This window comes from Artemia sp. Qi Xiang Cuo, chromosome 21 (genome assembly GCF_049724085.1).
Source record: "Artemia sp. Qi Xiang Cuo chromosome 21, ASM4972408v1, whole genome shotgun sequence".
Lineage (NCBI taxonomy): Eukaryota > Metazoa > Arthropoda > Branchiopoda > Anostraca > Artemiidae > Artemia > Artemia sp. Qi Xiang Cuo.
Genome location: NC_142814.1, coordinates 12992293 through 13009445, shown reverse-complemented (window position 1 = coordinate 13009445; position 17153 = coordinate 12992293). Strand labels below are relative to the sequence as shown.

At 37.7% G+C, this 17153-nt stretch overlaps 1 protein-coding gene across 1 annotated transcript in view; it reads left to right on the top strand.

The window, feature by feature from the left end:
- Positions 1 to 17153, top strand: part of LOC148939253 (uncharacterized) — a 95840-nt gene that overhangs the window by 15467 nt on the left and 63220 nt on the right. The window contains exons 5-6 of the mRNA XM_089106620.1: positions 10661 to 10837; positions 15398 to 15612. Of these exons, the coding sequence (XP_088962746.1) occupies positions 10661 to 10837; positions 15398 to 15612 (392 nt within the window). The remainder of the gene's footprint in view (positions 1 to 10660; positions 10838 to 15397; positions 15613 to 17153) is intronic.

The following is a 17153-nucleotide window of genomic DNA, read 5'->3' as shown; positions in this document are numbered from 1 at the left end:
CAGGTTCATTCGATTGGAAACTCAAAGGGCTAGTACCCCTTTTAATAGTCGAAAGTAATTGGAGGGCAACTAGCCCCCCCCCCCTTATGCCCATCACTCCCCCTAACACATCCAATCAAAATTTTGAGATAGCAATTTTGTTCAGCGTAATTGATTTACAGATAGGAATTAGATTTTTGAAAAGTTCTCGCTCCCAAAACCCTTAAGACAATGAGTCTAATTTGTCCCCTGAAGGTATCTAAGGGTTTTTTATAGAAAGCCTTGTAGAAACTTCAAAAAAGGAAAATTTGATTGGAAATTCAAAGGTCTAGCGCCCTTTTTAATAGTCGAAAGTGATCGGAGGGCAACTCGCCCCCTCCCCCCTACGCTCACCATTCCTCCAAACGCATCCAATAAAATTTTGAGATAGCCATTTTGTTCAGCGTAGCTGATTTCCAGATAGAAAATATCTTTTTGAGGAGGAAACTCCCCCACAACCCTCAGGACAAGGATTATAAGTTATGCCCTTGGGGCATATAAGGTTTTATTGAAATCTTTGTCTTAGAAACTTGAAAAGGGGCTCATTCGATTTGAAAATCAAAGGGCTTGTGCCGTTTTTAATATTCGAAAGTAACTGGAGGACAACTAACCCCCCTGTCACGCACACATTTTCCCCAAAAACATCTAATCAAGTTTTGCGATAACCATTTTGTTTCACGTTGCTGAAAGTTTTGGAAATTAAGTCCTTAAGGATAACATCTCCTCCCCCCACAGCCATCATAGCAACGGTTGTAAATTATGCCCTGGGGGCATATAAAATTTTTATTGAAAGCTTTGTCGTAGAAACTTCAAAAGCGCTAATTCTATTTGAAATTGAAAGGGCTAGTTCCTTTTTTAATAGTTGAAAGTGATTGGATAGCGACCAACGCCCCTCTCACGCCCACCATTTTCCCAAACACGTCGAATTAAAATTTTGAGATATCCATTTTGTTCAACGTAGTTGAAAGTTCTGGAAATTAGGTTTTTTAGGATGATAACCCCCTCAGAGCCCTCATTACAGAAAGTTCTGAAAATTAGGTCTTTGAGAATGACACCCCTCAGCACTCAGGGCAAGGGTTGTAAGTTATGCCCTGGGGGCGTATAAGATCTTTATTGAAAGTTTTGTCGTAGAAACTTCAAAAGGGCTCATTTGATTGGAAATCAAATTTGATTGGAATGAATGTGCATTGTCAGTTTAATATTTATATTTTTTCAGTAAAGTGCAAATTTTGTTCTGGTCTTGGGAAGGCATATGGGTTTTTCGCCCAACTTATGTTAATTTCTGCTCTTTTGAGTTTGACTCGGTTAATTATTGTGATTTCTATTCGTTTTGGGTTTCATTTATTTATCGATGCTGATTAGTGGTAGTTTCACGCCTGGTAGATTATTTGATTTTATTCTTGCTCATTTTTTGTTTAATGGAGTTCTTTACTTTTCTTTGAAAAACTTATTTTGTGGAAAAAGTTTTTTTAATTAATACTCAAAAGAGTCCCCTTGCGATAATTTTCAAACTATTGTACGGGGATGCAAATGGAATAGGAGAATGAATATATATCAGAGACAGCTCTCTTTATATCTGACTCTAAATTTTTATTTTCGACTTTGAAGAGATGCCTTATCTCCAATATCTTCCCTCAGAGTTCAAGTATCTCCCTCAACATTCTCTGGAAGCTCAAATTCAATATTCTAGCCATTCTCAGGATATTTCAGATATGTACTTTTGACACCATTAATACGATTACGTTTTTCTGACTTATTTCACAATCACCCTCAACATTCGATGAAGTTTTAACTAAGTACCTCAAGTGTCTCATGGGGTATTACAAATAGGCCTGTTGACTACCAGGATGCACACAGTGTAAGTTCAACATCTCACTCAACATTCCGTGGAGTTTTAACTAAATACCGCTTGCTGGTCATGAAATATGGTAGGTTCGCCTTTTTGACAGCCGGGAAGCACGTGGTGTCTTTTGGTTAAATTCAAATACCCCTCAGCATTGCCTGAACTTTTCAACTCGATACCCTTAAATGTTCCTGAGATATTGTATACACCATTTTAACAACCTGGACACACATAGTATCTTTTGATTTAGTTTAACACCCCCTCGAAATTCCCTTAAAGATTCAACTAAATACCATTGGTCGTTCCTGAGATATTTCAGATGCGCTGTTTTGACAGCTGGGATGTACATGTTTGTACTTTGATGAAATTCAACATTCCCCTGAACCTTCTCTGAAAGTTTGAACTTAATACCCTTAATTGTTCCTGAGATATGACAGACATGCCATTTTGACAACTTAGAAGCATACAGTGCCTTTTTATTTAGCTCAACATCCTAATAAACATTTTCTGAAAGTTTCAACTTAATAACCTTAGCAGTTCCTGAGATATCGTATCTACGTCCATTTGATAGTCCGGATACTCCTACTGTCTTTTGAGATAGTGGAACCCCCCCCACCCCCGTCCCTCAACATTCTCTGAAAGTTTAAATCTAAAACCCTTTACAGTTCCTGATATGTTGCATATACGGCCTTTTGAGCATCAGCATGCAGATAGTCTTGACATAGTTCAACGGCAGTAGAATAAAGAATTGTATTTTGAGAGACACATACTTTTTGGCTGCTTTCCAGAGCCTTTTGAAATGTAAGAATGTCATTGAACTGTTGACCCATGTATTTATTAATTATTACTCAATAATTGTATTGTTACTTAGGTTCTGACCATCCTCGTTTGACGTTTTGGGGCCACTCCTCCTGCTAACTTATGCGTAAGGGCTTGGTACATTATTCTGTCAGGTGCGATACGTGATAACTGGGCTAATTTGACGTTGTCAGAATTGAAGCTACCTATCAATCGCTTTTGTGGTCTGCCTCGTGGACGAAGGTCATGCAGATATCTTGCAAGTGCGATTTTCGGAAGGCGGCTCGGCTTCATTCGCTGGACGTGGCCGAACCATCACAGTTACTGTTTCTTGATGTTACTGAGAATGGTTTCAGTCGACTGGAGCCTTTGGTGTACTTCCATATTTGTAATGTTGTTGGTATATTTGATTCTAGAGATGCGATGCAATGGATGTATCTCATCTTAAAAGCTAGAAATTTTCTTTCGTCTTCGGTTTTCAGTATCCATGTTTTGCACCTATACATGACTAAGGGAATTGTTAAACTGTTAAATAGGTGTATTTTTAGTTAATTGGATAGATCGTTACTTTTCCAGAGTTTTGCCAGTCTTCGGAAGCTAGAGGTAGTAAATGTAACTGTGAGTACTCCTTACGAAGTTGTGAACTCTTGTGACAACCCGTCAGCGGGTATTACTTGGCCTCGAAACTGGTCTTACAAGCTCTTGATTATCTGAACCATCTCATAAGGGATCCCATAGTGAAGGGGGATATGCCAGAGTCTTTCGAGCCATATCAGGTCAAATGCTTGACGGAAATTAACAAATATTTGATGGAGCTCTTGGTTGAACTCGATGTATTGTTCCATAAGTTGTCAAACGATGAATATCTGGTCGATTGTGGATCCTTCAGGACGGGAGCCTGTATGATATCCTCCAATGGTAATAGCAGCTGTTGCTTGTATTCGTCGAAGTAGAAATTTTGTCAGGGCACATGACTGATGATTGAAGAGGCGGATTGTACGGTAGCCCCCGTAATCTTTCTTTGACCTCTTTTTGTAAAAAGGAATAATGGTAGCTTTGTACCACTGTCGGGGTACATAGTCGGTTTCCCACACCGCAACCACAATAGTGTGGTACAGACCTGTTACCTCATCTGATCCGAAATTAATTGGTTCGAAGGTGACTTCGTCGTGGCGAGGAGATTTTTATAGCTTCAGTGCCTTGATTGCAGAATCGGTTTTGACTTGACTGGGGGTGGTGGTGTGAGCTCTCGGTCGGGTATGGGTAAGTGAAGTAGTATTTGAGGATTAGCAACTACTGGGGGATTGCCTTAATCTTTAAAATGCTTTTCCCATCTTTCACGTTTCATCTTTGGATTGCTAATGTTCCATTTTTGTCCAGGATCACTGATGTTTGCGGCTCTTTTCTGACTCAATTCACGTACCATTCTGAAAACTAACCTGCTGTCTCCCTTCTTGGATTATACTTAGCAGTCATCACATTTCTTTTGCAGGTGGTTATTTAGTCCCTTTCTATTTTCTCGCTCTATTCCTCTCTTGAGGAGCTTATAAGTATCTTGGCTATTGCGGTTGGACTTATTACAAAATGCACGCTTATCCTCGCATAGCGTAATGATCTCTTAAATAGATTGGAAGTGAAGATCTGTCTTTATTCGGGATCCCATAGGAATCCACACGGAATCTAGGAATTTTTTTGCTTTTGGTAATTTTCTCTTTATTACCTTGAACCTTGGCACCAGGAGAGTGTCGTCAGAGCTCAAAAACTGTTCAATCTCGAGGCAGTGCATCTCTGTCTAGTACGGAACATTTCCAGTGCTTTCATATCAGCACATAATCCAATTCGGGACTTTACCTTTTGGGGATTTTCAAGTCACTTTACGCCGATGGTGGTGTTTGAACATTGTGTTAGTTACACATAACTTGTTTTCAAGGCAGAAGTGGAGCAAACGTTCGCCCCCTGCATTGAGTTTTTCATGATCAACATTATCAGACCGAGTGACATTATCCGTACCAACTATAGCCTTAAAGTCACCCATGACAATCATTACGTATTTCCAATGAATTCGGTCGATCACGCTTTTTAGCACGAAATAGAATTCATCAAATTCTTTCTCGCTTATGTCGGTTTTTGGGGCATAAACTTGCACAACAGAGATTTTATATTTTTGACCGCTCCTTTCAGTCGTAAGACAGCTGTTTTCTCTGAAATTGGGATGAAAGCGATAAGATATTTTTTGGCAGTTGACGATAAGAAAAATCTTACACCTTGTCGATGAACTAGGTCTTTACTGCCATATAGCAAGATTGAAGCTCGGGAGAGGTTTTCCTCACTCGTTCAGGGGATATGAGTTTCAGAGAGACTGACAACATTCCAATGGCAAGGTCCAGTCTCTGGCTTTGCAAGTGTTGGGATGTTCAGCGTTCCGAAGCGTAGTGTTTTTGTCGGAACGGAACAGCTGTGTATTTTCCCCCTATTTGGGAGTCGTACTAGACCTTGGGTTGTCGGTTGCCCTGGAGGTGGTAGTATGTAAAATCGCATCATCACCATCATTCAAAATCGGTGGTTTGTTGGTTACCCAGACACGGTAGCAAATATTCGCAAAATACTAAGCCGTTTTTTCATGATTTCAAGAGAGGTTGTTTCTTGGGTGAATGGGTGGTAATGGCTAGCCACTCCTTTTCACCGGCTTGCAGAGGCCGTTGTCTATAAATTTGTATTCTCCATCCTGATGCAGTTCCTCCTATATAGGACCTTCCACGATGCTGTTCTGCTTCACCATACAATTTAACCCATTTCTGGGATTGTAACTATCCACAGAGGTGGGCCCAGCTCAGTGTACATCTGAGGGGCCTAATTCATCCTCCGCCTGTATTTATGAACCCCCCCCCCCCGAGTGAGGGTGCCATAGTTTCTATTATTGACCCCCAGGGACTAGCTCCCCCTTGGTCCGATCCTCCCACTCAATGGAGGCACCCTACATATCTGTAAAGAGTTCATTTATCCGCCACCTGAGGAGGCGCTGAGTGGCATAGGAGAGGCCCCTAATTAGAAGGTAACTCAGTAGGTACTCAATGACATTATTCAATATCACTCTATAAATATATCTGATGGTTTACTTTTTGTTTTGATCTGAGTCAACATTGGACTTGATCGTCTCTTACTAGGTTGCTAGCTACCGCTGCAACCCGGATGTCGTATGATCTTGAGATAACTTCCTGAGCGTCATTGGCTACGTCCACACATTCGTATTGCAAGTTAAAGGCTTGCTTCCAAATTGCAATATAGCAGGTTTCATGATTAGTCAATAATGACAATAATCTTCTTTTTTTTTATCCGTGCTATTAATGAAGATCCAGATTTCTAATCTACTCCTCTTTTTATTTTTGTACAAACTTATGACAAGTATACGAAAAATATAACTGATTTGAGAATAGAACATGTGATTTTCTAGTCGTTGATTCCTGTGTGCCAAGTATTTTTTCGAAGACCCCCCTGCCTTTTTATGACGAACAAATAACAGTTCAAATAGGGATACGTCCTTTTATTAGACAATGGAAAACAGATACAAAAGATCTGGATATTTTGACGGCAAACATCAGTGATCGCCATCAACAGATAAACTCAAATAGGGATAAGTCCTATTATTACAGATACAAAAGCTTTGGATATTTCGACCACATACATCATTGATCGTCATCAGCAGATGGCGGCCGCAACTCGGCTAGCAACCAACTTGGCTATCCTGCGTGCTATGCAATTTGGCATGTAAGCATTTGGGAACAATCTGATTTTACCGATATATTTAATGTCAGGAAACAGAAAATATGTAGCTACCTGGAAAATGAATGTTTTTATGTCTTGTGATTAGATTAACTTGTCTTAACGAAACTTTCAGAGCTTGTTGAAGTGGTAAATGTTGAATTAAATCCATAGATTTTTTTCTTGTTTGATCATTCAAAGGAATGTAAAGAGCATCTTTAAAAGTCAGAATATGCATTTATCTCGGAAGAAACTGCAAACTAAGCATTTCTAATAACATAATAGGAGTGTTACGCAAATAGGTTAGTTGGTTATGATTAAAAGAAATCGTGAAATATATGTCTCTCCGGATTAAAAATGGTTATTAGATAAGTTTATTTTGCCCGCTTACGAACAGATGAGAAATGGGGTTAATAAAAAGAAAAGACAGAAAAAAAACGAAAAGAAAAAATTTAATTCCTAAACGACACAAATACCACGCACTTAATTACTGAAACTCAAAACAATACTTGTATATAAATGAAATGGCAAAAACTGAAACAAATGACCTAGTCTTCTCTTGAAAACTTTACGCTCTTGAGAGCCAACAATAGTTAATGATCCAAAACTGAATATTTTTACAAAACATAATTATTCCTAAAATACAACAGGAAACTTAATAGAATCTGTTCCGTCTTTGATAAGGAGTCCCACATGGGTGAGATATACCTCTTCCACGAGCATTATAAACAATAAATTCACTTTTGCGGTGTTTACTTTAAGCACCAAAAAGTTTTAACCCTAGATCAGTGACTCCAGGCTAGTCTGCTGTGCAGATAGACTATAACTAATCAACATGACATCATCAGCGTAGCAAAACAAAATGAGATCACAAAGGTCAATGCAGGTCCACCATTGATTGTCTTAGTCGTAGTTGCTGTCAACGCTTAAAACATCAGAGACTGAACCCTGTCTAAATCCTTGAATCAGGTGTATAGGACTGAATAGAAGACCCTTATTGGGCTTAATTCTAAGATAGTTGGGCAACCCCATGGGGGCGTAACACCAAAATTAGGTTGGGTCTGAAAAACCTTATATTGAACGACTGAATCATAAGCTGTCGATATAGTCACACTACTTAAATATACAGGGTTTCATGAAGCCTTAGCTTTACGAAGAATACGGTTTAAAAGGCGGTGAGCAAACGCACAATTCAAATGTTTACGGAAACCGAACTGTCTGTAGCCCAAACAACATTTACTTATTAAGCCAGGACAAAATCAGGCTTTCTAGAACATTAGGACATTCGAAACTGCAATAGGGCGATAATTACATCACAAATTCGCATTTTCCCCTTTTTTTTCAGGATATTCGTCATAACCCCTGAACCAAATAAGCTTGGCACCTGTACCAACACACATCTAATATATAAGTTTGATATGTTCACTCGGTAAAGCAACTTGTAGAGATGATGTGGCGTTATGCCGTCGAAACCGGGGGCTGTATGACGTTTTAAGACCGGAATCATGCGCGCGACATCACTTTTTGAGACATTTGCGCGTCATTGGGTCTAGTCCAGCTTTTTATTTAGCATCACTTTCACCTTCTATATTCAAATCACGGTAGCCAAACATATAGGAGTATTGAAGCAACCACTCATCTTCAAGCAATGTCAATACCCAACTCGCCACAACCTCTCCATGTGTTTCTGTATTTTTTCCACATAAGTTTTTTAGGTAATTTGGCAGTTTGTTAGATAAATTTGCAAGTTTTAGATAATTGAGATGAGATATATATGAGAGTAGGGTGATTGAGGTACAATCATAGGACATGTTCTGCTCTTATATGCATTTTACTACATTTACTTGAGTTGATTAATGCTTTTGGGTTTACGAGTCGCTGTTTGAGACTACCCATTATAAAAATTCAGCAATATTCTTACCCTTTTTAGATAAAAAAAGCTCACACGTGCCCCTCTTTCTCAATACAAAATACTATATTTAAACAATGGGCAAATTATATAACTTATAACCGTTTTTTCAAGGTTTGTTTTTTTTAGGGGGTACGTTGTCATCCCTAGGGGCATGACTATTGGATTTTTAAATTATTCAAATCTGTTGAATTTGTAATAAGAGTAAAATTGGCCCACTCAATCCATCCTTCCCTGCTTGTTCAGTGTCCCTGTGGCCCGCTAAAGAGGCGAGTTCACTTTTTTTTGTGTTCAAGTTTTGAGCTAAGTTCCAGTTTTTGGTGTACGTAACAATTTGGTGAATAAAAATGGAGTTATATTTTCCAAGCCCACTTTTGGCTATTCCCTAACCCGTTTAGGTTGGGGAAGGGCTTTTTTGTATATCTTTAGGTGTGGAACCTATATTTACCAATCTTGGCAGATACACTCCCCCATGTATCAAAATATAGCAGTGGGCTCTCGTACCCAGTCTGGATGATTGGTAATTGGCAGAAATTGATGAGAATATGCCTCCACTCCCTAACACCTACCTTAAATATTACTATTCACTACAAATACTTGTATTCAAGACATGGCACAAGAACTTTGAGTATCCAAAGATCTGTTTTCTAGTCATTTGTACAGGTGAGGAAGAGGACATGACGCGTTTTTGAAAATAATATGGATTTGCAAAACCTCATGAGAGCAGAAAATGTTACATAATGAATTTTGGATTGTTGCAGCCAAACTAGCGGCAGGCTTAAGCTCCCTATTTTAATATTGAGGGAATTGAAGTTAAATAGCTTGGAATAATAGACACTGGATGTGTCTTATATGATAGAAATAATTATATAAAAATATTGATTTTATTCTAAAATATTTGATTTTTTTAAAGATTTTATTCTAATATATTATATTATGAAGTATTCCAATTTGTTTGATTCTTAAAGAACGGTAGAGTCTACAGTAAAATCTCTGAAAAGATTACCTTGTATGCCTGTTGGCACAGGACGGGGGATGTTTCTGAGAGTTCGTTACTTTTTAAATTATCAACTTGGTGGAAGTGATGAAAGATTTGAGAGCCACGGCTAATTAGAGTGAAGCCAAGACAAATCACGTCTATGAGCCATTTGAAGGTGGTTAGAAGCCAAGATATCATCACGGCATCTTGGGTTCAAATTCCGCATCAACAATGATATTCTTAAGCAATTATCTTTAATTATTGAGAGTAACAAAACATGTTCAAAAACACGTTTAACGCTACATGAAAAATTAATGAGTTGAAAAACACTGCAGCAATCCTAGATAGGATCTTTTTCTTTTAAGCTTTTATTTTAAAGGTTTCTTTTAAGGACAAAAGCGCAAAAATAAATTCTCTGAAATTGCATGCGTTTGAAAACATTTTGAGAGGATCCAAGTTATTTTCGCACTAGTTTGACATATATGTCAAACTTACCCTAGATCTTCCAGCGCAAGGAATGGCGAATAGGACGTCTATGAAACCTCACTAGACGTCTTGGAGCTGAGCTACAACCACGACGTTCTCTCGTTGTTACCTAAGTGGCAGCTCTTTACTTCTCAAGTCCTGGTTATATCGCTGCTGTAAGGTATGTATATATCGGCCTCTTTTGCAGCCTCCCCTCGGGGTGCCACTCGTGTACTCTTTTCTGGAGTCGATCCCATGGCCAAAGTATGGCCCCCTCCTGCGTTTTAGAATGTCAACAGCTCATGGCTGACTAGTTCGTCGGTGAAGATTTAAGTGGGTGACTTTTTCCCGACACAATATGTTCAAGACTCTAAGGCACTTTTTTTTTTCAAAAGCTAGGACATACTTCTTCAGTCGGACGTTTATCTGCTAGTATTTTCTAGCATAGAAGAGGAAAGATATGACGTTGCTGTTCAGAAATAGTAATGTGCTATGTCTATATGCCAAGCTGCTTGCTGACCATAAAATATTTGTTATTTCCACAGTGCACATTTTTGCTTTATTAGAATCTGGAAATTTTACAACTTTTCCTGTTGTCATTTTTTTCATATCATTTTCGTACGTTTGATATTTTTTTAGAAATTGAATTCATCCCCCTCTTCCTTGAAACAATTCCATCTGTATTGGTCTAGCATTTTATATTTTTTAGCGTCGAGCCATGTCTCGACATTTGTCTATCTATTTGTTTTCTATCTTCCAAATATGATTTTAGTTTCAGGCATGGAATTGCCTTTTTTTTCTATGAATTTTTTTTTTTTTTTGAAATTTTTTCAGGTATTTTTTTTTTAATGATAATTGGTCCTTCCTTTACTTTTACACTTTGTTATAGGCATATTCAACTTATTCAAGATCGACACGACATCCGAACCCACCGACAAGAATGAAAAGGAGTGGACGATTTCCTGTGCAACCACGCTTTCAACAAAATATCCAACATCGCAGAACTGAATCTATAATAGTTCCCAGCCCACCCCTCATGCAACATCCTAAGCCCCGACCCAAAAAGGTACGTCTTTTTTATCTTATGGTACATTTAAAGAAGGAAATTCGATTTACTTAAGTTTGTAAAGTTTGACCTCAATTTAGCTTGTAGAAGAGTTTATAACAACGACGAGGAAACTGCGGCTTGTGGCCCATGCGTGGCCAGTAATTTTTTGTGAGTATAAAGTTTTCTTCTTTAAAGTATTAATCAACACTAATTTATATTATACATATAGTTCTATTTGTCAGTATAAACACTGTAGAACAAAATGCTGTTGTAACTCGGTATATCTGCCCTGTCTGCTCTGAAGGAGAAACGACATTCCCGTCAATTCTGCCGCTCTCACCATTCGAGGCAGTAGGAGTGGTCACCTAACACGATGATTGTATCTCAAAATTTCTTTTTTATTGTCGAAATATCTTGCACTTAAATGATTGGTTTTCATAGATATTACGTCGCTGTTACGCCTAAAGGTTGTACCCGATGTTTTCAAACACGAGTTAATTTCCAAAAGCCTTTTTCTAAGTTGTGTTCAAAGGGAGGATCAGCAGAATAATGTAGAGGAGGAAAACTGAAGAATTATGGACACCTTGACATTACCAAGTAGGACTCGTCTATGAAGGGAAAGAGAAAAGAAATAGACAAGGTCTATAAAACAAACTGCGCTTGAGGGGGCCCGAATAGTCCAGCAGCTATTGATGATGTATTATTTTTTGTTTGGGGGGGGGGGGGAGGAGGGGGGGCTTTTGTGACATGAGCCTCGAGTTTTTGAGTCCAACCTTAGCAGCCATAAACCAATCAATATTTTATATACCAATCAAAAATCAATAAAGACCAGAAGAATTAAAGTGTTATTAAACAACATAAATAGCCGAATTTTCCGGCCATTTCGAATTTTTCGCGATAACAGTTGATGTAACTATATGTTTCTTACAAAATTTTCTATCCTCGTTAATGGCTCTTTGTTCAAGTCTCCCTACCCTGAAAGCTTCACTCCAATCGGAGGAAAACAGTGTTTAGCTCTTAAAGGTTTTCAAGGATCGATACAACCCGTTTTGTTTCAAAATTAATTTCCTCTTATATTCGTTTGGCCCGGTATACTTGCCCAGTAAGCTGCTAGCCAACAAGGGAAAATATAACTCTGGGAGCTACAAATCAATGCAATAAGATTTATTTTGTTCACTTCCACCCCTTCTCCAAGTCAAAATTCTAGGTGGATTTTGCCTCCCAACATCTGCTGAACATTTGTGCTAGATTGTCCAACCTGTTCCTGAGATAATGTAGATACGTTTTTGATAACCTGGGCATACATTGTTTCTCCTGATCCACGTTTTTACTTCAGCAGGAAAAGACTCTAGCCCCTAAAGGCTCATAGTGCTAGAAATATTAAACAGATTAGAGACTTAAAACTATCTTTAAACTATTTCCTTCTGAACTCTCCCTGAAAATCAAGATGTGACGTCAACTTGCCCTCCCGCCTCAAAAATCCCTGAAAGTTTCAAGTTCATCCCCAAAGTCTTGCACAGGATGTTGTAGATCCGCTGTTCTGATCATCTCACTACGCAGTGCCTTTGGATTTACTACTTACAGCCAGTAATTACAGCCGTAATGCCTCTGTAATTTCCTCACTCATTCTTATCACCCTTCTTTTAGAAGGGTTTAATTAAAGTTTTATTAAAATCGTTAAGAACAAGTTGTTTTGCATACAAGTCCAGTGGACGTCGTCTGTCACGTGTCAACCCAAAATCGATCCGATCTTTCATCCCTTAGCTCTATGACTATCTACCTTTGTTCTGCCCTAGGAATGATGTATGGTCGGATGGATCATAGACTTATCTATCAACAAGTGAAATGACCTCATTTTTATACCATCCTAAAAGGGGCTTATGCCAGATTTGCCTCTCACTCACTAAGACTATCTGTCTTAGCCTTTTCTAGAATTAAATCATGGCTTGATGCCCGCAATTACTTGATTTTAATGAAAAATCAATAATTAAAAAATTTCACTCAATCAATCATTTTATTCATACTGAAATCCTATTATAAACATGAAATGGTAATTTGGCGCAATAACTTTGGAGGGTTGTTGGCCACACAGTTCAATAATAAAACAACAAAAGAACCATAAACAAAGAAACGAGGCTGACAATTTTCCTCCTTGGACATTTCCACTGGACAGCCCCCCCCCCCAGAAAATTTTTCCCCTCCATACGAAAACCTACTCCGCGAATAATATTTCCGCTCGCAAAGACTGTTTCCCCCGACAATTCCTCTTCATTGAGGAATCACTTTCATAAATCAAAAATCATGACGATGCCTTGAATGGACAAACATGAACATAGAATTTTCTCCAGCCTCATGCTTTCTACAATAGAGTTAATCACAGAGTGAATAAAGTTGTCCTTTGCCGTGCAACCATATAGTCTACCAAATTTGTTTACTTTGATTACATATTCAAAGAGTCATAAAAAGATATTCAGATCTAATTCATTTTAATGTGGAAACTACCTTCACCTCCCCCGTTGACAATCTCTCCCAGCAGTTATAGTCTGTAAATTTTTCCTCTTATGTGAGACAAAGAGATAGTATTTTTAAATTCAAAAAGTATTATTGAATACCAAGTTCAGAGAAATTATTGAAAAAGAAATATTATAATTTTGGAAGTGTGCTACATGATAGAATTCATACTTAAATGACTGTTCATTTGAGATTTCAGAAATTTTGAGCAATTTGACAAAATATAATTATTAAGTATTTATTGGGTGGGGTCTCTAATTTCAGTCAGCACAAAAAGTATTAAGTCTGCAGGAAGGGGAGGGGGGATAGTTTTTACCTAAATACCTTTTTATTCCTCAAACTTCTGCCACAGTATACTCAACAACTTCCTAAGGTTTCTTGACGATTGAATGAACAGTATAGTTATACAAACAGAATCCAACAGATAGATATACATTCGATTTTATGTTTATAGATTAACTATTCATACATGTCTACTAAGAAAATGTTCTTATCTTCACTCAAAGGCTTGTGTAATGTTAAATTATTGGGTAAGCCGTACAGTGGTGGATCCAGGGGGGCTGGACCCCCCCCCCACAAGATTTTTTCTGGCTCCCTCATTCCTTGTTTTTTTTTTCTTCTTTTACTCTTTTTTTTTAGAATAAATTTGTCAATTTTGTAAATTATTGACACCTTTGTCACATCCCCCCCTAATATTTTGCTCATTGTCGCCCTTATCACATTAGGCCTCCTCCAAGATTTTGCTCTAGATCCGCCCCTGAAGCCGTATTATATTACAGATCTGAATGAAAAGTTAAGATAAGGCCATTTACTCGTCTTCTTTTTTATACAGCCAGCAACTTATTCTAAATTGATACATTGACCCCTTACGGCCCAAATTTGAAGTTCCTCCTAAATAGCATAAGAGAGCAATTCTGGGGGCCATCAGGTACCAAATGTAGGCTGATGACCTCTCAGCCAATTTGGTATTGGCAAGACTTGTAAAAACTTTCTGCAACGTGAAATTTAGGTATAACATGTAGTTTCATGTAGTTCAGGATGTGTAGTCTGAACTGCATGTGTTTATAGTATTTTTTTTTTACCAGTATTAAACAAGTTCGGTTTGTTATATGTTTAAGAATTTCCTGCTTCTTGTTCTTGTTAGGTCACCAATTAAGCATTCTTTTCTGTGCTCTTGACCCCCTCGCCCTTTTCGGCTCTTGACCCCCTTCACCCTTTCCGGTTCTAAACTCAGTGATCTTATTGCTTTAGCTGTCCATCAGACAATATCTATTAATTTTAGTTTAAAACATCGGTTTTTTTTTCTGTTTTTGTGAATTTGGCCCTCCCCTAGAATAATTCTTGCATAACCCTTCGAAGTGACATCTTCTAAAAGGAAAATATGTCATTTGTGTTTAATTTTATACTGCTTAGAGGTACTGAGCAGGTTTTAAGTTTCTTTTTCTTCATTGGGCACATGGTTCTCGGAAATTGAATACTTTTTTGTTTTCAGAATTATTGGTATTTTGTTGAAACTAGGTTTTTTTTTGGTTTCAGAATTACCGCTCTCCCCCTCCCTCTTCCCGAGCATTTTAGTGAAAATTCATTGATGGTCCTCTAACCCCAGTATCACCAAAAATATCTTTCCTATTGATTATTGCCATGTTTGCTTTTTTGTCCCCTCCTTTTTTTCTTGAGGTGACATTTCCCCCTCAATCTAACCCTTTTTGTATGGGGGGGTATGAGTTGATTTTGGATATGTTAGTAAGGTCTTTTTCTTTATCTCATGGTGTTATAACTGACTTAGTGTATATCAAGTTTAACTGACATCTCAAATTTTTTGAAGAGATATAGAGGCACGAGGGGGGGGTATCAATTTTCTTAACGACATTGGAAACATCTGAACTGGCACTAGTTAAAGTTTTCATTTTTCAACCGCATATTGAGAGGACATAGACCTTCTCTCTTGGAAACTGCTTATTTTTAGTTCATTTTATTTCGTAGCCCTTCCCCGTATCCTACCATTCAATTGAAGAAAAAAGATAATGGACTTGTCTTTTAGTTTTTGACCAACCTTTCTATTGGTAGAATATGTCAAAGCATCATGGAGATTGGGACCTCGCATGCAGGGTATACATTGGCAATTTAAATAGTGAAGTTGACAGATATGAGGTTGAAGATTTGTTTTCCAGTGTTTGGCCTTTGCGTAATGTTTGGGTTGCTCGAAATCCTCCAGGCTTTGGATTTATTGAGTTTGAAAATCCGAAGGATGCTGAGGAATCTTGTCGCCATTTTGATGGTTTGTAAGTATCCTTAAAGCAATACTAAAGACCTTCATCTTTTCATGACCTTTCTGTTTGTAGGTATGTTCCCTTTCAGTAGTTAACGAATGTACAGAGAGATTAACATGACAAAGAGATGCAGTGAAACCCGTTTTTTTATGGACTCTAAACGATATTGTTTGATTTATACATTTGGCATTTTTAACAGAACATGCAAATAAATTGTCAAGGAGCCAAATGTATCTTACTATTCTTCTCATAATTATTCGGAAAGCAAAATTTATGAAACAGAACTTAAATTTAAGGAATTTACAGGGCAACAATTTTCAACCAAAAATGTCAATGTTAGTAATGTTTAAGCCACACGTACTGTCATCAGAACAGATGTGCTGCCACCTATACAGAAATTGACAGAAAAATGGGTAGGCTGACGTTTGTGTCTGCTCATCATTTAGTTTACACCCCTTCTTCTGGAAAAGCAATGCAGTTGGTCCTTGTGTTTGGATTTGGTGGAATTTACTAAAACAAAACCGTAAAATAAAAATCATGTTTGCAAAAGCAGCTACTTAATAATGAGACCAAACGAAGTCCCACAGCAGCCGAAACTCGAAAAACAGGTTTTTTCCAAGAAACTCTATATTGACAAATATTCTAGATGTAATATTATTTTGAAACTATAACTATTATTCAGGTCAAATTGAACGTTAATAACCTTTACTAGGTTGCAGCTACCGCTGTTACCAAGATTACAAAAGAAGACTTAGACTTAAGAAAAGAGTGCGAAATCCTCGAAGGTGATGTAATAAAAAAAATCATGTGTTCAAAAGCAGCTACTTAATAATGAGACCAAACCAAGTCCCACAGCAGCCAAAACTCGAAAAACAGGTTTTTTCCAAGAAACTGCATATTGACAATTATTCTAAATGTAATATTATTTTGAAACTATAGCTATTATTCAGGTCAAAATTAACGTTGATAACCTTTACTAGGTCTAAATTCATTTGAATTAAAAAAAAAAATAACCGTAAGATAACCTTTACGATGTCAAATTCATACAAATATTACGTCATGGAAATTCTCATTGTTGAAAGCCCCCTTACTAGAGGTTTATATTTCTCCGCCTTGAACCGCAAGTATAATCACAGTTTCTCACGAATAGCATGGATGTATTTCCTTCCTTTGAAGAGAAAAGGGTGACAATATACCTTAAAAAAGCTGAAATTGACCTGATAAAGAAGTCAAACTTCAATCATAACAAACAGAAATTACAGACAATAATGAAGCCAAACTGGGACTGATCAGAAAAAAAAAAATCTAAATAATAGTGAGAATCAGCGGCGTGATTTGCTATGGGGCAGGGGGGGGGAGCAACTGCCCCTTCCAGACCTTCGTCCCCCCCCCGACCTTAGTTTGCCCACCCCCCAGTAAAAATTTAGTTTCTTCCAAAATGTTGTCAAAATTAAGATAAACCTTCATAATTCAAGCATCAACAGAAACATATCACTTTTTTAGCACATATTTACCTTTATAGTACTATAAAGAACCTTTTTTGTACTTTTATA